The sequence below is a fragment of the Eretmochelys imbricata genome, chromosome 7, assembly GCF_965152235.1.
Source record: "Eretmochelys imbricata isolate rEreImb1 chromosome 7, rEreImb1.hap1, whole genome shotgun sequence".
Classification (NCBI taxonomy): domain Eukaryota; kingdom Metazoa; phylum Chordata; order Testudines; family Cheloniidae; genus Eretmochelys; species Eretmochelys imbricata.
The window spans coordinates 915,353-941,099 of NC_135578.1; the positions used below are offsets into that span (position 1 = coordinate 915,353).

General features: G+C 64.2%; 1 protein-coding gene across 1 annotated transcript; it reads left to right on the top strand.

The window, feature by feature from the left end:
- Nucleotides 1-756: 756 nt before the first annotated feature.
- Nucleotides 757-18,375, top strand: IL17RE (interleukin 17 receptor E). Its single transcript, XM_077821387.1, is given in 16 exon segments — nucleotides 757-826; nucleotides 1,225-1,380; nucleotides 1,648-1,754; nucleotides 2,083-2,206; nucleotides 2,646-2,785; nucleotides 3,012-3,080; nucleotides 3,763-3,804; nucleotides 3,806-3,830; nucleotides 4,736-4,917; nucleotides 10,507-10,554; nucleotides 11,233-11,278; nucleotides 13,476-13,624; nucleotides 13,772-13,840; nucleotides 15,836-15,887; nucleotides 16,470-16,577; nucleotides 16,981-18,375. Coding segments are annotated over 16 exon segments (2,106 nt in total). The 3' UTR covers nucleotides 17,700-18,375.
- The last annotated feature ends 7,372 nt before the right edge of the window (nucleotides 18,376-25,747 follow it).

Genomic DNA, 25,747 nt, shown 5'->3' on the forward strand with positions numbered 1-25,747 from the left:
CCTGATTCCGCTCACTTCCCCCCAACCTGGAAATAAGGGAAGCCTGGTACTTCTGCAGGTCACTGCTGGAGGGACCCCAGTGCCCGCTTCTCCTGAGCCCACGGGCCTGGGGCCCGTCGCTCACGCTGGCATCCCACCTGCATGGAGAGCTGTCCTTCACCCAGCTCTGCTGCAGGCCTGTATTCCCGCGGCCTGGTGCCTACCCGCAGGCCCGTCAGGGCAGCCAGCGGAACATGGGCCAGGCACTCAGCGCCCTGCCGTGGGCCCAGCAGGAGGCCTGAGCCCCGCCTGGGGCAGGGCGGCTCAGCTGGTCAGAGCCCGGGGAGGCAGTGCTGAACCCCCAGTCTCAGCCCTGCACTGCTCGGCCAGGGGAGTCTGCTGGGAGTGGAGATAAACCACTGCAGCTTTCCCGGAGCATAATACTCCTGGGGGTGCTGGGCCCTGTGGGCCGCTGGGGTTGGGATCGCGTGGGGGTGGCTCTGGGTGCCAGGGACCACCAGGGTGAGGGGTGCTGGGGACTGCCGGGGGGCGGGGGTGCTGGGTGCTATCTGTTGTTCAAGGCCTCCTGCACTAACCCAGCTTCTTGTCCTTTGCTCACAGGCCTGCAGAGTCAGGGGTAAGTAAATCCGCTCTGTTAGTGGTGCTGGCTGTGGGGCAGGCAGGGGGCAGCTAGGGTGCTAGGGGGCAGCACTGCTCAGTCCCTCCCTCCTTCCACTGGGGCTGGGTCACGTCTCCGCCGAGCTGGGGTGCGGTGGGATGGGGCAAGACTTGGAGTCCGCCAAGGAAACCCAGACGCTGCGTTCAGTGATGGTGCCACTCCCATGCAGTCAGCACCGGCCCCGGCGTGCGCTAGGGGTGCGGGGCGGAGGGGCTGCCAAGTTGCAGGGGGGGACTCAGTGGGGTTCTCTCCCCCTCACTGTCAGTGCTGACCCCCATGCAGCGCCGGGTCCCTGCACTGTGGGGGTGGGGTGGTGCCCCAGGGGAGGGACCCAGCGGGGGTCTGGCGAGGTTGGGTTTGCCCCACGTGTCTGGAGTGCAGAGCGCTGGGGAATGTAAGTGCTGGGCACGACCCAGCCAGCCCTCGCCTGCCACAGAGGGTGACCAGGAGATCCCTGCTCGGCGGGCATGGTGATGGGCACATGCCATGGAGAGGGCTGGGAGGCAGCTGCACTGGGAAGGCCCGGGTGGGTCCTGGCTGCCTTTAACCGCTCTCCTCTCCTCCAGCGGACGGTGCCCTCCCCAGGCCCCGGTGCCACCAGAAGGAGCAGGATGGAGCAGCCCTGTCCCCTCCAGCCCTAGCTCTGAGCACAGCCCGGCTGTGCCAGGCCTCCCACGACTGCCAGCCGTGTGTGCGTGTGCGCCTGGCCCTGCACACCGCAGGTAGGTGGCCCGCCACACCTGAACCCCGTTTTAGAGTGGGTTCCTGGGGCCCTGCTTGGCCCCATGACCATGGAGTTTGGGCCCTGTCTGAACCTCCCTTCAGGCTAGGGACACTCGCAGAATTCCTGGGAATGACCCCGGGGAGGGGGACCCATAGGGCTGGCTTCGGTGGGGGCTGGGGAGCTTCCCCAGGAGGTGGGGTGCTGCAGAGGGGCCCTTGGTAGGCCTGCTGTGAATTTGGAGTTCACCCCTTTCTCTCTGCCCCAGGGCTGGGGAGCGTCTGTGGGCTGCAGCTGGATTTCCTGGAGCTGGGCTCCAACAGGGCCAGCTGGCTGCAGGTCTGGAGGCGGCACCCGGAGGCTGCAGGCTCCCTGGTGAGTCAGCGCAGACCACGCCCAGGGCTCCTGGCTCAGTCCCCCCTTGGCAGCTGCGCGGTGCCAATCCCAAGGCCTGGTGCCCCTGGAGCCGTGCCTGCTCATAGGGTCTGCACCGGGGGACGGGGGGGACGACTGCGGGGGTTCCTGGGGTGGCGGGGGGCTCCCACGGCAGTGCTGGGGGGGAAAGGGAGCTCTTGGGGTAGAGGCAGGGGGAGGCTCCGGAGGTGGGGGGGCTGGCAGGGTGGGGGAAGGCTGGCTTGCAGAGTGAGGGGAGGGGTGCTCTGGGGGGGCGCTGGCAGGGGCTCACCCTCTGCTCTCCCTGCAGTGGCAGGTGCAGTTTGACTGTTTCCCGGTGGAGAGCGGGCGCCGTGTTCTGGTCTCGCTTGGCACCGTCCCTGACCGGGGGCTGAGCCTGAACCAGAGCCACCTGGTCCCTGCAGAGCCAGCAGGTGAGACAAGGGGGGTCTCCCTCCTCGGGTGCTGGAAATCCCACCTCCCTGCAGAGACCCGGGTCCAGGTAGAAATGGGAAGGGCTGCTGCTCACCAGCTCTCGGTGAAAGGGGCTGTGGGGGCTGTCTCTCGGGGTTGCTGTGGGGGAGCACGGGGGGGCTGTGAGCGAGGTCTTTCTGGGGGTGCAGTGCTGTGTCTTGAGGCCCAAGGCAGCGTGGCCCTGGGGCTGCCTCTGGAGCACGGCTGGTCCCAGGCCCGAAGCTGAGCTGGCTTTGGCCCAGCAGCTGCCGCCCCCGGCTCCTGGCCGCCCCCCGGGGCTGCTCTTCTGCCGGTGTGAGTCAGGGCTCCCTGTGCTGGGGGGCAGGGCCCACACAGGCTGGCGCACGTGGGCACGAGCTGCTCTGGGCTGCCCATCCCCTGCCTTCTCTGCCTCTGCAGGCCCCGAGTTCAGCTACGCCTGCCACCCGGAGGCTCGGGCCATTGAGGTGTCGGTGCCTGAGGGTCCTGACCTGACCGTACGGCTGTGCCACCAGCTGGCCCTGGAGTGCGAGGAGCTGTCCACCCCCTTTCCCCGACAGGTGAGGGGCACGGCCCCAGGGGGCTCCCCCAAGCGGGCGGGGCGGCCAGCCCCAGGGGGGGGGCCCCGCAGTTGATGGGCCGGGGGCACCTCCAGCACTTGCCCTTCCAGCAGGGAGCCCGGCCGTACCTGGGGGTGCCAAGGCTGGGCACAGGGTCCCAGTGCCCCTTGGGGGCCTGGCTGGGCTCTGCCACCCTCACCTCTGCCACCTCCTTCCCTGCCTGCAGGTGCTGGTGTCGGGCGGTCACAGCGTTGTGCTGCCCTATGAGTTTCTGCTGCCCTGTCTCTGCATTGAGGTACGTCTGCCGGCCCCCAGCCCCTGCTCTGGCCCGACAGCGACTCGCGTGGGGGAGGGGAGAGGGTGCCTGGGCGCTCGGGCGGGCGTCCGGGAAGGACAGAGCCTGGGTGCTGGTTTGGCGGGGTGAGGTGTGGGGGTCCGGGGAGGGGGGGTCCTGGGTGCTGGGGCCTGGGGGGAGGATGGGGCCTGAGCACTGGGGTTGGGGGGGGGGGAGGTGTGGGGGTCCGGGGAGGGGAGGTCCTGGGCACTGGGGCCGGGGGGGAGGTGCGGGGGTCTGGGGGGGGGTGGGCCTGGGCACTGGAGCCTGGGGGGAGGATGGGGCCTGAGCACTGGGGTCGGGGAGGGGAGGTGTGGGGGGTCCGGGGAGGGGGGGTCCTGGGCGCTGGGGCCGGGGGGGGGAGGTGTGGGGGTCCAGGGAGGGGAGGTCCTGGGCACTGGGGCCGGGGGGGAAGTGCGGGGGGGCCGGGGAGGGGGGGGGCCTGGGCACTGGAGCCTGGGGGGAGGATGGGGCCTGAGCACTGGGGTCGGGGAGGGGAGGTGTGGGGGTCTGGGGAGGGGAGGTCCTGGGCGCTGGGGCCGGGGGAGAGGTGCGGGGGTCCGGGGAGGGGGGGGGCCTGGGCGCTGGGGCCGGGGGGTCCTGTGCGGCCACTTACTCAGCATCTGATCCCTTGGCTCCTCAGGCCTCCTACCTGCACCGCGACAGCCTCCGCACCAAGCTGTGCCCCCTTCCAGGCCCAGCCGGCAGCTTGTGAGTGGCCTGGGCTGGGGCATGCCGGCCTTCGGGAGTTCCTGGGTGGGGGGCTGGAGCCCTGGGGCAGAGGGTGGGGCTGGGGCTGGAGTCCAGGGGGTGGGTCTGCCCCTGCCCTGAGCCTTGTGTGTGCTGCTTGACTCAGCACCCCGACCTCCCAGCCCTGGCAGCACAAGCCCTGCCGGCAGCATGGCAAGCATGGTAGCCTGGTGAAGGCACCTGCCAAGCCCCCAGCGTCTCCCTGGGGCACCTGGGCCTCTGGGCGCTGGCAGGATTCACAGCTCCGCTGCTCCCATGGGTGCAGTGCCCCGAGCGCCCACATGGTCCGCGGCCTGGCCCGGTGTCCAGTGCCAGCCGGTACCATAGCAAAGCACAGCGCTGGCCTGCCCAGAGGGAGTGCCCATGGGTGGGCCATACAGCAGAGGGACATAACGTGCCAGGTCCTGCCTGGCTGGACTGGTCAGCGTCCCATCAGAGCGACAGGCTGGGCCCGGCTCCGTGCGGGAGACGAGCCGCACTGCCCTCGCACCCAGCCCAACACCCCCTGGCTAGTGCCCCCCCCGGAGCCTTTGCAGGCTCCCGATCAGCACTGAGCTCGCACTGGGGAGATCCGAGCCATGCCCCAGTGACGGAGCTTTATGACGCAATATACCCGGGTCTCCATCCATGTCACCTGCCCAGACACCTCGCAGGGGCCGTGAGCACCGGGGGACGCTGGCTTTGGTACAGACCTCACATGACACCCGAGGGCAAACTAGTCTGTAGCTGCCAGACCCAGGCACTGGGGCCCCTGGCTGTGCTGGTGATGCAGGGTGTGGGGCTTGAGGCAGGGTGTAGGTCGGGCTGTGCAGGCGATTGGGGCTGAGCCTGCCAGTGCCTCTGGCTGATGCCTTTCTGCCCCACAGATGGCTCTGAACTGTGGGCGTCCATGCAGTTCCATGACTACAGTGCCAGCAGTGAGGCGACCATGGTCATGGTGCTGAGTGCCCGCTGCCCGCTCCACCCGACCGCCACCCTGTGCTGGAAGGAGAGTGACACCGGGGCCTGCCACAGTATCCCCAACTCCACAGCCATGGAGTCCAACCAGGTAAGAGAGCACGGCAGTCCCCGTGGGGGGCTCGTGCTGCGGGACTGAGCCGGCCTGGGAGTCGGGCGAAAGCTTGGGTCCTGCAGTGCCCGTGCAATTACGAGCCCCCCCAGAGCACAGAGCCCAGCAACACTCAAACTGCTACAGCATTGCAGCGTGAAAGGCAGAGCCCCTGCGGGCAGGGAGAGGGGCTTAGCACCCCAAGAGGAGCAGGGTCCCCCAGCTCTCAGAACACATATGGAAGGGGGGAATTCAGGGCTCACAGGCCCACCCCCACCCCTCTGCTACCCCTCATTCTCCAACTCCTCCGGTCTTCTCCCCTGCCATTCCCCCAATCCCGCCCTATTCCCCTTTGCCTGAGGCTCCAACCCCTCCTCCGTCCCTTACCACCCATTCCATTTATCCCCCTCCCCATAATGCCCCATCTATCCCTTGCTGCAGATCCAACCCCTCTTTTCCTAGTCCCACCTGCCTGGGCATCCCTCCCCGCCCCGCAAGCATTCGCCGCTCAGAATCCATGTCAGGCCCTTCTGGAGAATCTGCCGTCCTCAGATTTCCCCACAACAAAGTAGAATCATAAAGTGACCGAGGGAGGCAGATGTTCCCATATGCTCATGGTTCATTCTCAGATTTCCCCCGGGTGTTCTCTGCCCCCCTCTCCAGTGTGTAAGCGTTTCTGGTATGTGTCCAGGGCGCCTGTTCTTAGCTCCCCCCAACACCGCAGTGTGCTCTCAGCAGGTGCTCCGAGCCTGCCTGTTACTTACACAGAGAGAGAGATCAGGACAGCAGGTTTCCCAGCTCACATGGGGGGTACGGAGTGGGGCTCAGATCCCCACCGTGAGGCAAGCCCCTCCACCTGAAGAACCTGGTTTCCATGAGGAGCACAGGAAGTGTGTGTGGGGGGGCTGACTCCCATAGATGGGCAGAGGCCTGCCCAGATCCTGGCGTGCATGCAGTGGAGACTGGGAGAGTGGCACAGAGACCCCCCGCAGATCCCATTTCACATGGGGGTAGAGAGAGGGGCTCAGCCCCCTCCACGAAAGGCAGCACAGAAATCAGTGACTTTCAGTGAAGTCCATCTTGGGAGTCCTGGGCTAGACGCCCTGGACTCTCACTCTTCCAATCTCACCACCCAGACTGCCAGCCTCCAGCCACCCCACCTCCAACACCCCCCCCCCATTGCTGTTCCCCTTCTCTTTGTCTCGCTTTCCGGGCAAAAGGTGTCACCGGGTTGCACCCCCTCCTAGGTCTCAGGTTACACAGCTGCAAACAGCTGGGCAGGCTCACCTTCCCTGAGGGCCTCAGCAAAAATCACACCCCCAGTTCCCACCACCCCAGTACTGGTGCAGCACACAGGGAAACTGAGGCACACACAGTATTAGCACAGGACAGTGAGACTCTCATGCAACATAACAAGGTGAATAAAACTCCACTTGGTCACAGGCCCCCAGATCCCAGCTCACAGACACCCCAGATCCTGGCACCCACCTAGAAGGGGAGAATATGGGGCCCCCCATCACTCACCCCCATGTGTCCCTCACTTCCCAGCTCCTCTCACTTTCCCTACCACCCATCCCCATTTATTCCCCTTCCGCTCAATACAGCCCCAAGTCCCTCTGACCCCTATGACCCCCACTCTTCCACCCCCTAAAATGCCCCTGCCCTGCTAGCAAGCATTCGCAGGGGGAATTTTATTTATTACAAAAATACTTTGATTACACCTCCTCTCCCCCCGCCCCCCCCCCCCCCCCAATAAATGAACAAGCAGCTTGCTGGAGCTGGATTTCGGCAATACGCCAGCCCCTCTGTTCCAGATGCCTGGCCTACCTGGGGCCTGGCCTCACGTGGCTAGCTGGCTCAGGTTCAAAGAATGACTGCACATCCCCTGGAGCTTTGAAGGCTAGCAGCCCTGTTTACTCCTTTCCTCACATCTGCCCTTGGGGGTCGGCACAGGAGGCTTGCAATGTGCTGACCGTGACGAGCTTCATTTGTTTGAAACAACGTTTTAATTAGATTTGCCCTGAAAGTTTGGGTGGGCCGTGCCCTCTGTTGGGGTGGCCCTCGAGTGCTGGGCACCTTGGCGCAGTGATCTGAGCCCTGGTTTGAGCTCTAGCTGTGAGCCAAGAAAGGTTGTCAGAATCTCTCCACTTTAAAAGAGGCTGGGAGTTTTGGGGCTGTAGCTCAGGAATTCCATGGTCAAATGGCCCTAACTGTGGACTGCTTACAGAACCCTGCTCCTCTGTGAGGTACACCACGGTTCACGGCAATGCAAGGGATCTTGTAGATTTTAGAACACTTAGAAGAGTCGAGCTTTAACCAGAAAAGCCTTGCATCCAATCGGAGGAGTTCTATATTCCACTTCGTCTTTGCAGATACAGAGGAACTGATCACAGCGCTAAACATTAAGGGATACAAGTGAGCGTGAACTGGTCACATTTATGATGTGCAAACAGAATAAAGTCCAGACCAGTGTGTTAGATACTAGGTACTTTAAAAGGGCTAATTTTACAAAGCTGAAAATAATTATGAGCCAAATCAGCTGAGAGGAAGAATAATCAAAAAAAATGTGAATGACAGCTGGGAATTGTTTAAGAACACTTTGCTAGATGTCCCAAAAGGCCTTGTTGGTTAAAAAACTGACCTGGTTTAGAAGGAAGACGATGGCAGCTACAGAAAATGAATGATATAGATACACATAACAAATGGAAGAAAGAGGAAGTTTACAGTAATGAATATAAATCGGAAGCTGGGAATTGTAGAAAATTGATAAGGGAAGCAAAGGTACACAAGGAAAAATCTATGGCCAGTAGAGTTAAGGACAATAAGAGAATTTTTTAAGATGATTAAGAGCAAAAGAATTTTAACAATGGTATTGGTCCACTATTAGATGGAAATGATAGAATTATTAATAATAATGGAGAAAAGGCAGAAGCGTTCAATAAATATTTCTGTTCTGTATTTGGGGGAAAAAACAGATAATGTAGTCATATCACACGATGAAGATAACTTTTATTCCACTAGTATTGCAAGATGTTAAACATCAGCTACTAAAGTTAGACATTTTTAAATCAGCAGTTCCAGGTAACAAACATCCAAGAGGTTTAAAACAGCATGCTAAGCAGCAAACTGTACCCTTAGTGCTGATTTTCAATAAGTCTTGGAACAGTGAGCAAATTGCAGAGGCCTGGAATAAAGCGTATGTAACAGGCGAAGGGTTTGTCTACTTTTAACATGCTCTAGCGGCACGGCTGTCGCTGCATGGCTGCAGTACTTCAGTCCAGATGCCACCGATGCTGCCAGGAGTGGTAGATGGCAGCGTGGGAAAGCAGCTAGGTTGCCAGAATTCTTCCATCAACCCAGCACTGTCTACACCAGGGGTTAGCTCTGCATGGTTACATCTCTCACGGGTGGCTTTTTCACACCCTTGAGAGACGCAGCTATGCCATGTAAGTTCCCTGTGTAGACCAGCCCTTAGACTTCTCTAGAGCGTCAACATTTTGATTAGAAAACCAGAATGATATAAAATGAACATAGCACATGTTCCATTGATTGAAAACTGGCTAACTGGTAGGTCTCAATGGAACTGTAAACGGGCACTCCGCAGTGAGCAGGTCTGTTTCTAATGGGGTCCTGCAAGGATCAGTTCTTGGCCCTACGCTAACTAACATTTTCATTAATGACCTACAAGGAAACAGGAAATCACCACTGATGAAGCTTGGAGATGAGACAAGCGGGGGGACGATAAATAGCGCAGAGGCCAGGTCACTGGCACAGAGCAGTCTGGGTCTGGATCAGGGGGCAAGGCGGGCTCAAGCAAACACAGTGGCTTGGTCTCTGCTACCAGCTCTGCTGGCGTGACTCTCCACTCTTACTGGGCGGTTTTGCTACGGCTAAATGTAAATGTGTGTTCCTAGGGACAAAGGACGTCGGCCACGGCTAGGGGGCTGTGTGCTGGGGGCAGGGACTGAAAAAGATTTGGGGGGTAACCAGCTGAACATGAGCTCCCCATGTGACGCTCTGGCCAAACGGGCTAGTGCCACCCTGGGCGCATAAACAGGGCGCTCTCGGGGGAAGAGCAGAGGTGATTTTCCCTCCATGTTTGGCACGGGGGTGACCGCTGCTGGGGCCTGGGGCAAGTTCCAGGCCGCTGTTGACGAATGGGGAGGGCTCAGAGAGGAGCCACGAGGGGCATTAAAGGCTCACAAAACGCCTTACAGCGACGGCTCAAGGAGCTCCGTCCACGCAGCTTAACAGAGCAGGTTCAGGGCTGCCTGGACCCCAGTCCCATGGTTATTGCGAATACGAATAACACGATATAAACCAAAACAACAGCTGGAAGGGAGACCTTCCTCCCCGCCCCCGCTTTGGGTGTTGTAATGTGGTGCGTAGGGCTGCTCAGGTGCTCACCCCCTCCAAGCAGCTCTGCCATCCCCTGCACCTGGTCGTGGGCCCAGCTTCCCACACCTGGGCCCAGCCCTGCGGGACACGGTCTGCTGCTGCAGGGTAGATGTGGGTTTGTTCTGCAACATGCCCCCTGCCCCACCCCCACGTGGATAAAACCAAGTGCCCAGAATTCCCCAAAGAACAAGATTTGTGGGGCTGTCAGCTAGTGTCTCTGTGGGGAACAGGTTTGCTAATGGGCTGCTCAGTCGAGCAGAGGGAGGTCAGACGCGGCCCCAGGGCCGGGCGGTGAAGCCAGAGAAAGTCAGACGGGAAATGAGGCCTATGTTTTTAACTGCTGGCCAGTTTCCCAGGATGGTGGCAGATTCTCCATCCCTGGCACTGGTTCAGTGAGGAGCGGACAATGCTAACAGCTCTGCTCTAGGGGTTACGGGGGGCAGGGCTCTGGCCTGTTACACAGGGGTCAGACGAGGGGATCACAACGAATCTCTCAGTCTCTGAAGGGCGAGGCGAGCTGGAGGGGCCTCTGTCCCACCCCACTGCCCCAGGGGTACCTGGGGTTGCAGGCACCTCTCCTCCAGAGCTGGGCCCAGAGCCTGCCTGGCCCTGGGGCCCTGCCATGAGCACTCACTGTCCCCCGAAAGGGATGGGCTGCAGACCCCTGGGGCTTCCTCTGAGAGCCCTCCCTGGGCTCTGGCAGTTGTAGGTCAGCTGGGATGGGCTTCAGCTCCGGGGACTGAGTGGTGGGGGGCCCCTGTGGGCTGTCCCCTCCAGGCCAGGGACGTGGAGTGGAGTCTCCCCCAGCCTAGGCCCCCTACCAGAGTGGGCAGGCTCCCCATGTTGCATGAGGGGCAGGGCTTGGCCTGGGCTGACTCCCGCCCTCAACGGACTCCCGCCCCCAGGTCCCCCAGCTGCAGCAGCTGCCTCTCCCCATCCAACTGCTTCTGCAGCGCCCCCTGCAAGGTGACCTGCTTCTCCCAGGGCTGGCCCGGGGCCTCTGGGAGCTGGGGACAGGATGGCGGGGTGGGGTGGGGGAGGTGCACCGCCCCCCGGGAGGTGGGGGGTCCCCCCAAGAGGTGGAAGAGGTGGGCCGGGCCCCCCAGGGAGGTGGGGGAGCTGAGGTGGGGGGGTCCCCCAGGAGGTGGGGGGGTGCTGGTAGTTTGTGACATGCTCTCTGCTCTGGTCTAGGCCTACACCGTGGAGAAGGTGGATGTTCACCCTCTGCTCTGCTTCAAGGTGAGCCCCCCCGCGTGCTCCCCGGCTGAGCCCCCCCACTGGCAGGAGTCCTGGTGCTTCACTGGGATCTCTGGCTGGGTGGCTCCCCTGAGCCACACGCTGAACCCAGTGCCAGCGTGACCCACCCTGCCCTTCCTGGCACCCCCACCAGAGACCCTAGGGCCTCCTTGCAGGGGATCCTGCCCAGGTAAGAGCCAGAGCCCTGGCCCCTGCCCTCTGTCGCCAGCTGGGAAGCGGCAGGCAGGCGCGTGCTGTCGGGGCAGAGCGGGCTGGGGTTGCAGAGCTGGGCCCTCGTCTCACACAGGGCAGGCAGCCGCTGGCCAAGGCCCCCGGTGGGTAAGGGAAGCCCAGCCCCATGTTGATGCCCCTTGCGGTGCCACCTTACAGAGGAATGGCTCCAGCCCTGCCCCAGAGCCGACCCAGAGGGGCTGATGGGCCCCCGAGCCCCATTCCCCGCCCTGCCCAGCGTCCACGGGAACGGGCTGGGGTCAGCACGGGCTGGTGTGCCCTAGTGCCGGGCAGCTTCCCGTGCCGTGCCCTTCAGCGGAGCGTGAGCAGCCTCCGCTCTCGGTGCCCAGCCAGAGGGGCCCGCTGGCGAGTGCTGACCCCCGGCCCGGCCTCCCTTAAACACCCTCTCCAGGCAGGGCCTTTCCGGTGACTTTCCTTGTTTCTCTCCAGTTCTCCTACGGCAACAGCAGCCACGTGGAGTGCCCACACTGGCCAGGTGAGCCTGCCCTGCCGCTCTGCAGTGGGGACTACGGGGTGTTCGGGGGGCTGGGGGCCCAGAGCCATACCGGGTTGCTGGCTGCCCCACACGCCTGCAAGAGGCTGGCAACGGGGCCTGGTGCCCCACAGAGCTCTTGGGGCTGGTTCAGGGTCTGCTGGGCACGGGGACTGGGGGGGCAGAGAAGGGGGGGTGCAGTGCACCAGCAGCTCAGCTGAGCCCTAGACTGACAACTTCCCCCTGCACAACCTGGCTGTGCCAGGTCCCCCCGTGCCCGCGGGCTGAGTTCCCTGCCCCACCCACGCCTCTGAGCTCCCTGAGCGCAGCAATGGCTCCCCCAGCCCCAGGATGCAGCCTGCTCTGGGCGGGAGCTACGGCCTGGCAGCACTGCACAGAACAGCACCTCCTGTGGGCAGGAGGGGAGCCAGGGCTCCCATCCCCACATGACACAAAGCACCAGGGCCTGACACGAGGAGTTGGGGCTGCTTCCCATCATCATGGTGTCTGGCTAAGGGGAAGGGGGGTTCTCTCCTGAGAACAATGGCACCTGCCCCACAGCACCCCCTTTCTCCATGCTGGGGCCAGCCCTGCCTGCCGGGGGAGAGCGCCCCCTGCTGAGCCCCCGCCCCGCTCCCCGCAGCACAGCGCCCCCTGGGGCCAGCCCTGCCTGCCGGGGGAGAGCGCCCCCTGCTGAGCCCCCGCCCCGCTCCCCGCAGCACAGCGCCCCCTGGGGCCAGCCCTGCCTGCCGGGGGACAGCGCCCCCTGCTGATCCCCCGCCCCGCTCCCCGCAGCACAGCGCCCCCTGGGGCCAGCCCTGCCTGCCGGGGGACAGCGCCCCCTGCTGATCCCCCGCCCCGCTCCCCGCAGCACAGCGCCCCCTGGGGCCAGCCCTGCCTGCCGGGGGGAGAGCGCCCCCTGTCCCGCTCCCCGCAGCACAGCGCCCCCTGGGGCCAGCCCTGCCTGCCGGGGGAGAGCGCCCCCTGCTGAGCCCCCGCCCCGCTCCCCGCAGCACAGCGCCCCCTGGGGCCAGCCCTGCCTGCCGGGGGACAGCGCCCCCTGCTGATCCCCCGCCCCGCTCCCCGCAGCACAGCGCCCCCTGGGGCCAGCCCTGCCTGCTGGGGGAGAGCGCCCCCTGCTGAGCCCCCGCCCCGCTCCCCACAGCACAGCGCCCCCTGGGGCCAGCCCTGCCTGCCGGGGGGAGAGCGCCCCCCGCTGAGCCCCCGCTCCGCTCCCCCCAGCACAGCACCCCCTGGGGCCAGCCCTGCCTGCCGGGGGAGAGCGCCCCCTGCTGATCCCCCGCCCCGCTCCCCGCAGCACAGCGCCCCCTGGGGCCAGCCCTGCCTGCCGGGGGAGAGCGCCCCCTGCTGAGCTCCCGCCCCGCTCCCCACAGCACAGCGCCCCCTGGGGCCAGCCCTGCCTGCCGGGGGAGAGCGCCCCCTGCTGAGCTCCCGCCCCGCTCCCCGCAGCACAGCGCCCCCTGGGGCCAGCCCTGCCTGCCGGGGGAGAGCGCCCCCCGCTGAGCCCCCGCTCTGCTCTGCTCCCCGCAGCACAGCGCCCCCTGGGGCCAGCCCTGCCTGCCGGGGGAGAGCGCCCCCTGCTGAGCTCCACTCCCTGCAGCCTCCTGTGTTTTTCTTGGGTGTCTCCGTTGAGGATTCACTTATTTTAGTGATAAGCTGTCACCTCAGCTCAGTCTGACGAAGGGAGATCAGCTCAGTGCAGGAAGGGTTAATGCTTTACCCAATCTGGGGAGGAGCACTGCAGCTTACAAAGGGATCACAGGAACCCGGGATATTCTACCCTTTGTTTCCAGCAAACAGACAAGCCCTGTGTCCCGGGACCTTAGTTCCCCTGTCCCGCAGTTGTCTCTGTGAGTTGTGCTGAGCACGCTCTGCAGTGTGCGACCCTTCCCAAACCACACATCTTGGGCCCTCGCTCCTGCTGGAGGCCCTGCACGGGTCACCTGCTTGTTCATGCCCGCTCTCTGCTGGCATGAGTGCAAAGCCTGCTGGGAGGCTGGCTCCTAGTTACACAACGTAGCATAAGTGCAAATAACACACAGCCGCCTACACGTCCCTGGCACTGACTAACCTCTCCCTTGCTGGTGCTGGCCAGGCCTGGCCCTGCTTCGCATGAGAGCCAGGGCCCTGCAGGCCCCGGGCGGGCCCCTGAGTGAGCCCTCCTGTTTTCTCCCTGTAGACGCTGCCTGGAATGTGTCCCTGAGCGTCCGGTTCCTGCAGCTTCTCCTGCACGTGACCTCCACTGTCCCGGCATCCTTCAGCGCAGCCCTGTGCCGGTGGCAGGGGAGCCGCTGTGAACCAGAGGTGCCCGTCTACACCGTCACAAGCGTAAGTGGCTTGGCCCAGGGGCCTGGCGCCCTGGGACCCTGTGTGCTCGCAGGCCAGCGGGCAGGATCGGAGCCCCCTGTGCCCAGCCAGGGGGTGGGGAGGGGGAGGGGGTGCTCTTTGGTTAATGGCGTCCTTCTTGGTTTGCAGCCAGAGAGCTCTGGACCCAGGGAGCTGACCCTGCTGCTGCCGGTGCAGATCCTGGGGGGCTGTGTGCTGGTAAGGCCCCCACCCCTGCTGCTGCCCTGTTCAGATGGCTCTGCCCTCACCTTACCCAGCCATTCTTATGTTCGTGCCCATCACCATAGTATCTGAGCGTCTGGCATCACACAGCCCCCTCCCCGCAGGGTCACAGGACCCCTGCCACACCACAGAGCCTAGGGCTGCCAACTTTCTAATCCCACAAAACCAAACACCCTAGCCCTGCCCCTTCCCCGAGGCGCCCCCGCTCACTGCATTCCCCCTTCCTCGGTGGCTCGCTCTCGTCCACCCTCTCTCACTTTCACTGGGCTGGGGGTTGGGGTGTGGGGGTGGTGAGGGCTCTAACTGGGGGGGGCTCCGGGGTGGGGCCAGAAATTAGGGGTTCAGGGTGCAGGAAGGGGCTCCAGGCTGGGGCAGGGAGTTGGGGTGCGGGAGGGGGGCAGATCGAGGGACGTGATCGTCCCCCTCTATTCGACATTGGTGAGGCCTCATCTGGAGTACTGTGTCCAGTTTTGGGCCCCACACTACAAGAAGGATGTGGATAAATTGGAGAGAGTCCAGCGAAGGGCAACAAAAATGATTAGGGGTCTAGAACACATGACTTATGAGGAGAGGCTGAGGGAGCTGGGATTGTTTAGCCTGCAGAAGAGAAGAATGAGGGGGGATTTGATAGCTGCTTTCAACTACCTGAAAGGGGGTTCCAGAGAGGATGGCTCTAGACTGTTCTCAATGGTAGCAGATGACAGAACGAGGAGTAATGGCTTCAAGTTGCAGTGGGGGAGGTTTAGATTGGATATTAGGAAAAACTTTTTCACTAAGAGGGTGGTGAAACACTGGAATGCGTTGCCTAGGGAGGTGGTGGAATCTCCTTCCTTGGAAGTTTTTAAGGTCAGGCTTGACAAAGCCCTGGCTGGGATGATTTAACTGGGAATTGGTCCTGCTTCGAGCAGGGGGTTGGACTAGATGACCTTCAGGGGTCCCTTCCAACCCTGATATTCTATGATTCTATGATTCTAGGGGGTGAGGATTCCAGCTGGCGTACGGATTCTGGGGTGGGGCTGGGGATGAGGGGTTTGTGGTGCAGGAGGGGGCTCCAGGTTTGGGTGGGGGGGGCTCAGGGTTGGGGAGCGGGCTGATCTCGGGCGGCTCTCGGTCAGAGGCAGGCTCCCTACCTGTCCTGGCATTGCGCTGCGCCCTGGAAGCAGCCAGCAGCAGGTCCAGCTCCTAGGTGAGGGGGCCAGGAGGCTCCGCACGCTGCTCTTGCCCGCAGGCACCGCCTGTCACGGAGTCCCCGGGCGATGCTCTGGACCTGCTCCCTGTGAAGCCAGGGAAGACTCTGGGGGAGCCTCCTCTCTGGGAGCAGCCTGTCTGCAGGACACACACCTCACCTGGCTTCCACCTTCCTGGGTCTGACCTCGGAGCATTCAGCATCCTCTGCCCCTCCGTGCGCTTCCCCCAGCGAGTCCGCCCAGGCGGGGTCCTGGGGAAGCCAGAGGGTCCTGCCCCCCAACTTCGCAGTCAGACGTGACTCTCAGCCAGCCAGTAAAACAGAGGTTTATGAGACGACAGGAACATGGTCTAACACAGAGCTTGCAGGTACAGAGAACAGGATCCCTCAGTCAGGCTCCGTTTTGGGGGGCAGAAGGCCAGAGCCCCTTAGGTGGCTCCCCCCCACCTAAGAGCTGGACCTGCTGCTGGCTGCTTCTGGGGTGCAGCGCGGTGCCAGGAGAGGTAGGGAGCCTGCGTTAGCCCCGCACCGTCTCTGACTGCACTTCTAACGGCCCAGTTGGTGATGCTGACCGGAGTCGCCAGGGTCCCGGGTGTTCTGGTCGAAAACCGGACATCTGGCAATCCTAACAGAGCCCCCTGGCCTCTGCGTCACAGAGCCCCCTCCCTGCCACGTCACACAGCCCCCTGCCCCCTCCCCCTGCAGGGCCACAGGACCCCCTCCCCCCACCGCATCACAGAGCCCCTCGGTGTCCAACCCCCACGTGCTCTCTCTGTGCCTGGCAGGTGTGGCGCTCCGACGTGCCGTTTGCCCGGAAGCAGCTCCTGTGCCCAGATGGTAAGTATGGCCCACGCAGAGCCCCGGGGGGCAGCCAGAAGCCGAGAGGTCATAGTGAGGAGGAAGCAGATGTGCCCGTCTGCCCCCGCATAGGTCACCAGCTCCAACCCCACCCAACCCCCACACACTGACCCAGCTGTGAGACCCAGGTGTCCCAGCCCGCAGGAGCACGGCTGACGTGTGCCCCCAGCAGAGAACAGCGCCTGAGGGCCCCCCCCACACACACAGAGGAAGGCGAAATCCCCCAAGGTCACTGCCCCCTGCCCTGCAGGAGACTCCTTCCCCACACCCTGCAGCGCTCGGTTAGCCCCTGAGCAGGTGAGCGAGAGCCAGCCGCCCAGCACTGAGAGGGAGGCTGCTCGGTGCCCCTCAGGGCCCTGGCCCTGCCCAGTGCCCCCATCTCCAGCCACGGCCACCCCCATGCTTCAGAGGAAGGAGCCAAAAACACCAACCCCAGAGTATGTGCTGGGGAAGGGGATCCCTTCCTGACCCCTGCCGCTGTTCGGCTGCAGTGATGAAGCATGAGCTTGTAGGACCAGAAGGCAGCACTGGACAGCACCTCTCACCCCACTTCTCTTCCAGTTGCTCGCAAGCGCTTTGGGCTGCTCACCCTGGGGCTGGCCCTGGCTCTGGGGCTGCTGGGAACCGTCCTGCTGCTGAACTACCGGAGCCTCCGGAAACTCGCCACAGGTGAGGGGCTGGGATGCTGGGGTGCCAGAGTGGGTGGGGGTCAGAATCCTGGGGGGCAGAGAGGCTGGGATCCCTGGGGGTTGGGGCAAGGAGCCAGTGAGGGGCTGGGATCCCAGGGGGCGGAGGGGGCTGGATCTGATGAGTCTCTGGGGGCTGGGATCTGGGGAGAGGAGGGGACGGGATCCTGGGGGGCTGTAGACACAGTTGGACAGGAAGGGAGCAGGGTGGGGGCCTTGCTGGCTGAGCAGGAGCTGTGACCCGTTGGGGAGGGTCCTGCGTGGGAGCTCAGCCAGGCGAAGGGCTCTGTCAGCCAGGCAGCCTGGAGCACTTAGCCCAGGAGCCGCCCGCTGCAGAGCCCTGGGCGGGGGACAGCCCAGCCACTGACCCTGCCCTCTCCCCACAGCGCCGCGGGGCCGTCGGCCCGTCCTGCTGGTCTATTCCCCCGACTCAGAGGAGCACAAGATTCTGGTCTGCGCCTTGGCGGACGTGCTGCGCTCGGCGCTGGGCTGCGACGTGCGGCTGGACCTGTGGGAGGCGGGCAGCGTGGGGCGGCTGGGCGTGATGCCCTGGCTCCACGTCCAGCGGGAGCTGGTGGCCCGGGAGCAGGGCATCGTGCTGCTCCTGTGGAGTCGGGGCAGCGCCCGGCTGTACCGGCTGTGGCGGGGGGCGGCCGCAGGCAGCAGCGGCTCTCCGGACCCCCACGACCTGTTCGGTGCAGCCATGTCCTGTCTGCAGAGCGAGCTGCAGGTGGCCGCGGGGGCAGGGCCGCTTGGCGGCTGGGCGCTGGCCTACTTCGGCGAGCTGTGCAGCCGGCGAGACGTGCCGCCTGCCCTGTGCCCCCTGCCCTGCTACCGCCTGCCGCGGGAGCTGGCTGGCCTGGCACGGCTGCTGCAGGGCAGCACCCGGCCCCCCGCCTGCCCCTGGCCCCGCCCGCCACTGCACAAGCTGCTGGCGTCGGAGAAGAGAAAGGGCCTGCAAGGCAGGGTGGAGCTGTGCCGGCTGCTGCAGCAGCCCAAGGGGGCGCCCCTGGCCAGGCTGCCAGCCCCCCCAGTGGGCTCTGTGGGCCCCAGCCCCTGCGCCCCTCCAGCCAGGCCCACCTTGCAGAGACCCTGCTGCACCTGAGCATGCTGCAGTGGGACACGTGCCAAGGCCCTGGGCCAGGGAAGGGGCCAGGGGGCTGTGGTTGGCAGGGGGAGCAGAGCCCTCACCAGGGGCCCTGCAGCTGCCAGAGCGGGGCTGGTGGGACATGGCTGGGCTCCAGGGTGCCACATCCATTCCCCTGAGACCAAACGTGTCTGCAAGGGGCTGGCAGCCACGGGGCCCAGGAGAACCCAGGTGTCCTGACAAGGGGCAGCCTGTGAGCCTGGGTTTGCTCGGGGCTGGGAAACTGCCTGGGGCAGGGTCTGGCAGGGGCGATGGGGCAGGGCCTGCCTCATCCTCTGGTGACCATTGTGGGGTCTGTTGCCATGGCCGGGAGGGTGGAGAGACTCTATGGCCCTGAGGGGGAGGGGCAGGGCCCCTGTGGAGGGGGTGGGGCTGGCCCTGTCCCTGGCCCCGAGGGGCAGAGTCCTGTGGGAGCCCCCTGCCATGCTGTCCCTGTGACCCTGCCCAGCGGAGGGAGCAGGCTTGCGGGGGAGGTGACCAGTTCAGGGGCTCTGCCCACAGCATGGCCGGTGCCCGTCACTCCCAACCGGCCCGGGGCCCGGCAGGCAAGAACTTGCTCCTCACTCAGCTCGCGCGGCAGGCAGAGCCACCAGCCGGCTGGGTGCAGGAGGCGTCTGGACACTGAATAAATGAGTTTATGACCTGTGAGGGCTCAGCTGATCCATCCGACCGTGGGGGGTCCAGGGCAGGGCTGTTGTGGAGCTCCTGGCCTTGCCCGAGCTGGACCAAGCCCTGCAGCCTACAGGTGTCCTGCCGGGCTGGGTGCCCAGGCAGCTGGTGCTGCTGCTCCAAGAGGCTGGGATTTGGGGTGAGGCTGAATGGCACCCGAGGACTCGTTCGCCTCCAGTCCCTGGCTGACTTGGGCAGAACGAGCCCCTGACCATCCCTGTATTTGGGGCTGGGCACTGCCCATCCTGGGAGGGACATTGGGCCACTTGTGCACCCGCCCCATGCCCTGGTCTCCTGTGTAGGTGTCCTCAGGGGAGCATGGCTTCCCGCAAGGAGCGTGCGGGCTCCGGCTGGATGGCCCCGAGCCCCCTGCCTCCTGCGAGCTCTGGCATTGATGGACACCTCCCCCCTTCTCCCCATCATGGTGCACCCTGGGCTTGTTGCTGACAGTCCCCCACTGCTGACCTGGGTCAGGGTCTGCCGCAGGCTCAGCAATACCCAGCTGTGCGGGGGCTCTGGCCTGAGTCGCCTTCCCCCCGTCCTGCCAGCTTGCCTGCCTGCCTCCTCCAGGGCAGGGGCTGTCCCCGTAGGGAGACTGCCTGGAGCTTGTGTCCTTCCCTCAGCTCCAAAGCCAGCCACTGCCCCGTGGGCTCTGAGGGGCATTGATCACGACCTGCCCACTGCTCCTGTGCCCTTGGCCGCTCCTGAGCTTGGCCAGGCTGGGGCAGCCGTGGGAAGGCGGGCGCTGGGACGGGGCCTGGGGGATGCAGGCACCGAGGATGGGACGGGGCCCGGGGGGGGATGCGGGCGCTGGGATGGGATGGGCCTGCGGGGGGGGACGCGGGCGCTGGGATGGGACGGGGCGCGGGGGGGACGCGGGCCCTGAGGATGGGACGGGGCCTGGGGGGGGGGACGCGGGCGCTGGGATGGGGCGCGGGGGGGACGCGGGTGCTGGGATGGGACGGGGCCCGGGGGGGGGGACGCAGGCGCTGGGATGGGACGGGGCCCGGGGGGGGGGACGCGGGCGCTGGGATGGGACGGGGCCCGGGGGGGGGGACGCGGGCGCTGGGATGGGACGGGGCCCGGGGGGGGGGGACGCGGGCGCTGGGATGGGACGGGGCCCGGGGGGGGGGACGCGGGCGCTGGGATGGGACGGGGCCCGGGGGGGACGCGGGCACTGAGGATGGGACGGGGTCTGGGGGTCACATGGGCGCTGGGATGGGACGTTGCCCGGGGGGGACGCAGGCACTGAGGATGGGACGGGGCCATGGGGGGACGCGGGCGCTGGGGATGGGACGGGGCGCGGGGATCACATGGGTGCTGAGGCTGGGACGGGGCCCGATGGGGACGCGGGTGCGGGGATGGGACGGGGTCCGGGGGGGGGACGCGGGCTCTGAGGATGGGACGGGGCCCGGGGGGGACGCGGGCGCTGGGGATGGGACGGGGCGCGGGGATCACATGGGTGCTGAGGCTGGGACGGGGCCCGATGGGGACGCGGGTGCGGGGATGGGACAGGGCCCGGGGGGGACGCGGGTGCTGGGATGGGGTCCGGGGGGGACGCGGGCGCTGGGATGGGACAGGGCCCGGGGGGGACGCGGGCCCTGAGGATGGGACGGGGCGCGGGGGGGACGCGGGCATTGGGATGGGACGGGGCCTGGGGGTCACATGGGCGCTGGGATGGGACGGGGCCCGGGGGGGACGCGGGCCCTGAGGATGGGACGGGGCCCGGGGGGGACACGGGCCCTGAGGATGGGACGGGGCCCGGGGGGGACGCGGGCACTGAGGATGGGACGGGGCCTGGGGGTCACATGGGCGCTGGGATGGGACGTTGCCCGGGGGGGACGCGGGCACTGAGGATGGGACGGGGCCATGGGGGGACGCGGGCGCGGGGATGGGACGGGGCCCGCGGGACGACGCGGGCATTGGGATGGGACGGGGCCCGGAGATGGGACGCGGGCGCGGGGATGGGGCGCGGGGGGGACGCGGGCGCTGGGATGGGACGGGGCGCGGGGGGGACGCGGGCGCTGGGATGGGACGGGGTCCGGGGGGGGACGCGGGCGCGGGGATGGGACGGGTCCCGGGGGAGACGCGGGCACGGGGATGGGACGGGGCCCGGGGGGGGGACGCGGGCTCTGAGGATGGGACGGGGCCCGGGGGGGACGCGGGCGCTGGGGATGGGACGGGGCGCGGGGATCACATGGGTGCTGAGGCTGGGACGGGGCCCGATGGGGATGCGGGTGCGGGGATGGGACGGGGCCCGGGGGGGGGACGCGGGCTCTGAGGATGGGACGGGGCCCGGGGGGGACGCGGGCGCTGGGGATGGGACGGGGCGCGGGGATCACATGGGTGCTGAGGCTGGGACGGGGCCCGATGGGGACGCGGGTGCGGGGATGGGACAGGGCCCGGGGGGGACGCGGGTGCTGGGATGGGGTCCGGGGGGGACGCGGGCGCTGGGATGGGACGGGGCCCCGGGGGGACGCGGGCGCTGGGATGGGACGGGGTGCGGGGGGGACGCGGGTGCTGGGATGGGGCCCGGAGGGGACGCGGGCGCGGGAGGGTTCGGCCCCCTCTGTCCAGGCGCTTGCAGGTTGTCACCGAGTCCCCGGGCGATGCTCTGGAACTGCTCCCCACGAAGCCAGGCAGGACTCTGGGGGAGTCTCCTCTCTGGGAGCAGCCTGTCTGCAGGACACACAGCTCACCCGGCTTCCCCCTTCCTGGGTCTGACCTCGGAGCATTCAGCCTCCTCTGCCCCTCCGTGCGCTTCCCACAGCGAGTCCGCTCAGGCCGGGCTCCTGGGGAAGCCAGAGGGTCCTGCCCCCCAACTTCGCAGTCAGCCGTGACTCTCAGCCAGCCAGTAAAACAGAGGTTTATTAGACGACAGGAACATGGTCTAACACAGAGCTTGCAGGTGCAGAGAACAGGACCCCTCAGCTGGGTCCATTTTGGGGGGCAGTGAGCCAGACAACCACGTCTGCACTTCACTCCATGTCCCAGCCAGCCCCCAACTGAAACTCCCTCCAGCCCCTCCTCCTCTGGGCTTTGTCCCTTTCCCGGGCCAGGAGGTCACCGGATTCCTTTGTTCTCCAACCCTTTAGCTCTCACCTTGCAGGGGGGAAGGGCCCAGGCCATCAGTTGCCAGGAAACAGGGTGTCGGCCATTCTCTGTGTCCAGACTCCTGCACACACCTGCCCTCTAGGGCTCTGCAGTGATCATACACCCTTACCCCACCCCCTAGATACTTAAGAACTGCATAGGGGAAACTGAGGCACCCCCACACTATTCAGAGGAAACATTAAGAACAGTCCCACTTCGTGACATTTCTCCCCCCTTCGAGATCGAACTGAGCGGGGTCACTTTAGCTGGTGACCTGGGGAAGTTCGAAGCCACCAACATTCCCATGGATGCCCCAGCATCTCTCCCATTCCTTGATAGGAGTTACACCAGGCCCTTCCAGTTTCACGCCCTCCCTTAGGTCGGGGGTGGTCAATAGCACTCGCAGGCCGCATGTGGGAAGGTTTATGCGGCCTGTGCCCTTTGGCCACCCCAAAACCCCAGGGGGTCAAACTGGGATTGGGTCTTCTCCCCAACAAGCTGGCCAAACACAGCCACTTGGTTATAGGACTGTTTAACTTTCTTAACAGCTTTCACCTCATCTGAGACCTTCTCAAAGCTCTCCACACTGGGTCTTTCAACAGGACAGTCAGTGGATCCATTCACAACAGAAAATATCTGGCCGTTAGGAACTGAAACTTTCTTGATTAAATCCTTTTCACACCCTTCAGTTGCCGTAAACAGCTTCCAAATACTCCATGAGGATTCCTTTCCCTAGGGCTTTTCTGTGCAACAATTCACCCCTCCCAGAAATTCTGCTCTTACCCTCTTTACCTAGGGCTTGCTCTAGAGGAACACTTTCCTGAGCAACAACAGACTCTTTCTGGGTCTCCCTTACATCCAGAATCACCTCTGGCCCATCAGGCGGATTCCTACACAATCACCTTTCAGGCAAACTTATAGACTTCCTGGATAACAGGTCAGAAGCATTCTCCTTCCCTTTGCCACACACAAGTTCAGGAATCTTTTCCTTCTTGCTACAGGTTTCCACACCCTCAGTAGGTAACACAATCACATCACCTTCCTGCTCTCCTTGTGCCCTGGCTAGGATCTCACCCTGATTAGACAGAGTTGCTACACCCTTTCCCAGCCACACATTAGCAACAGACAAAATACAAGCACCAGAATTGTCTGGTCTCTGGGATTTTACATAGACACTAACTGGATGCGACCTAGTTACAGGGCCATTCTCCCGAGCAGACACAAACTTAGGGCCATTCCCTTCCTGGGCTTTAGCTGAATCCAGAACCAGCTCTGAGACAAGTGCACGACCCTCAACCATCACAGGCTGAAAGGCCCCTGCTGTCTGCTCCACAGACCAAGAAGAGCCGGACACACTTTCTCCTTTCCCAGACACACAGCTTGGGATCTCATTCCCCTTGTCCCAGCACACAAGGCTGGTCACAGACAACTGCTTGGAGATCAGGGTAGCTCCCTCCATAGGCAAGTCAATACCCCTGACAGACACATTTCCTTCCCTGTCCCAATTCTCCACCCAGCTAACAGGTAAGGTCCAGGGACACTCATCTTCCACTCTCCTCGCCTTCCCATCCTGCTGACTAGACACAGCGATCAGCTCACAAGGCTGCCTAGGCTCATCCAAACTTTCCTTACCAAGCACCTTGCCACTCCCAACAGATCCCCTGCCCTGCCTGTGTCTCCCCCCACTCAGCTGGGGTCTCAGCTCCCACTGTGCTCAGTGCTGTCCTTGCTGTCCCCGTGGGGGCAGGCCACAGCTTTCCTCAATGCATCAGAGCCAGCGAGAGTCCCCACTCTGGTGTGCAAGGGGGGCGGGGAGCATCTCTCTGTCCCACCCAGCCCCAGGGGTCTGGTTACAGGCAGGCAGGTAGCCTGAGCCTAGCGGCTCCTCCCTGCTGCCAGCCAGGTCATCTGCATTTTCACTGACCATTTCCCTCTCCACCGATTGGTTCCCTGGATTCAAATTCAAACCCCTGGCAGTTACAGGAGCAGGGCCTGGATCCTGGCCCAAAGAGACACGGTCACCCCATAACAGGGTCTCGCAGCTGGTGTCCTGGAGAATCCCAACGACCAGCCAGCCCCACCCCTCCTGGGTCTGCACAGGGATCTGGGCCATAGGCAGGGCGAGGGGCTTTGTCCCTGGGACCCTCACCCAGCTCACACAGGCCCTCAGCCTCTGAGGCTGCACCACCCAGGGCCAGACACCAGTTCTCTCTGTCCCAGGATCTCGCCACCCCAGGAATGTCTCCCCATTGACCATCACCTTCCGCTCCCACTGGAGGTCCGAGGGGCCTGGCCCCAGGAAACTCCACACAGACATATAGGTTGGGACCAGGAGTGGGAGCCTGTCCACCTCCCCACCCATCTGGCTGACGGAGTCTGTGGCCTTGGGACCCAGCAAAGGAGTTAGACACCGGGGCTTTTCTGTAGGGTCCCCCTGGTTCAAATCTCCAGCCTGCTCAAAGGCAGTGAGGTGGGCATCCGCATCCACATCCCCCCGTCCTTAACCAGGGGAAGCAATTTAGTCTCAAGGTTCCCTGCAGAACTGGCCCCCCAGGGTCTATCCCCACTCACCCCGGGGAGGTCCCCGAAGCCTCTCCGCCCCACCACCGCCAGTTCATGCTGCTGCTGCTTCTGCTGCTCTTTCTCGGGCTCTCGCTGTCTCTCACAGTCCTCTTGCTCTCTCGGACTCAGCTCCAATCCCGTCCGTCTCCGATCCCCCAATGGGGAACCTGATCGTGAAGACCCCCGTCTGGTCGGGGACAGGAGTCTTGGCGATGCCTGGCTACTACTCCAGCTGCTCCCAGATCCTGCTATAGCCCCAGTTGGGGTCAGGAATCTGTTCCTTAGAGCAGTCATCCTCCTCCAGCTGCACGATTAACTCTGCTTTGGTGAACTTTCCAATGCTCAACCCCCTCTTTCTACACAGGGTTCTTAAGGAGACGGTGACAGGCCATCACTCCGCTCCTGCCAAGTTGTTGTGGACTCACAGGCCTGTGTGCTCTCAGCTCCCCACGGTTTCCAGGGAGAACCCCTAGCGTGCCAGCCCTTCTCGAGGTCACCACCTCTTTGCCAGGGTCGAGCTGCAGACTCCTCCGCCCCTTGGACTGCTCGCTGCAATCCCCAGGGGAACCCTGTTACTGCAAAAGTCCTTCTCTCTCCCCGGGCCAAGCTGCAGGCTCCTCCGCCCCTGAAACTGCTCACTGCAGTCCCCAGGGGGACCCAATTACTGCACAGTCCTTCTCGCTGGTCACACACTCCCAGGGGTTAACCGCCCCCCGAAACCGCTCCTCTCTGAGCCTTCAGCACGCCTGGTCCTCGGCAATCCCCCTTCGTGTTACTGCTCCCCAGTCACTTACTGCAGGAAGCGCCGTCCACGGGGTGCAGTACATCCCACCGCTTCCACCAGTTGTCACGGAGTGCCTGGGCGATGCTCTGGAACTGCTCCCCATGAAGCCAGGCAGGACTCTGGGGAAGTCTCCTCTCTGGGAGCAGCCTGTCTTCAGGACACACAGCTCACCTGGCTTCCACCTTCCTGGGTCTGACCTCAGAGCATTCAGCATCCTCTGCCCCTCCGTGCGCTTCCCCCAGCGAGTCCACTCAGGCAGGGCTCCTGGGGAAGCCAGAGGGTCCTGCACCCCAACTTCGCAGTCAGACGTGACTCTCAGCCAGCCAGTAAAACAGAGGTTTATTAGATGACAGGAACATGGTCTAACACAGAGCTTGTAGGTGCAGAGAACAGGACCCCTCAGCTGGGTCCATTTTGGGGAGCAGTGAGCCAGACAACCACGTCTGCCCTTCACTCCATGTCCCAGCCAGCCCCAAACTGAAACTCCCTCCAGCCCAACCTCTCCTGGGCTTTGTCCCTTTCCGGGGCAGGAGGTCACTGGATTCCTTTGTTCTCCAATCCTTTAGCTCTCACCTTGCAGGGGGGAAGGGCCCAGGCCATCAGGTGCCAGGAAACAGGGTGTCGGCCATTCTCTGTGTCCAGACTCCGTTGGCTGCGGCTGTTCTCCGTGTGTGCTGCCCCCCTCTGCAGTGCCTGTACAGAGGGCTCCCAGTGACCTTCCCAAGAAAATCATGGACTCTGGTCTGCAGTGAAGGAGCCCGACCAAGCCTATTGCCAACGAAACGCGTTCCTAGTGCCTGGCTTGATGGTGACCGGTCCACCCCGTGTCTGCCCGCTGCAATGGATACAACCCAGTGAACGATGGGACTTTCTGCCCCCCCTCAGCTGGACAATCACC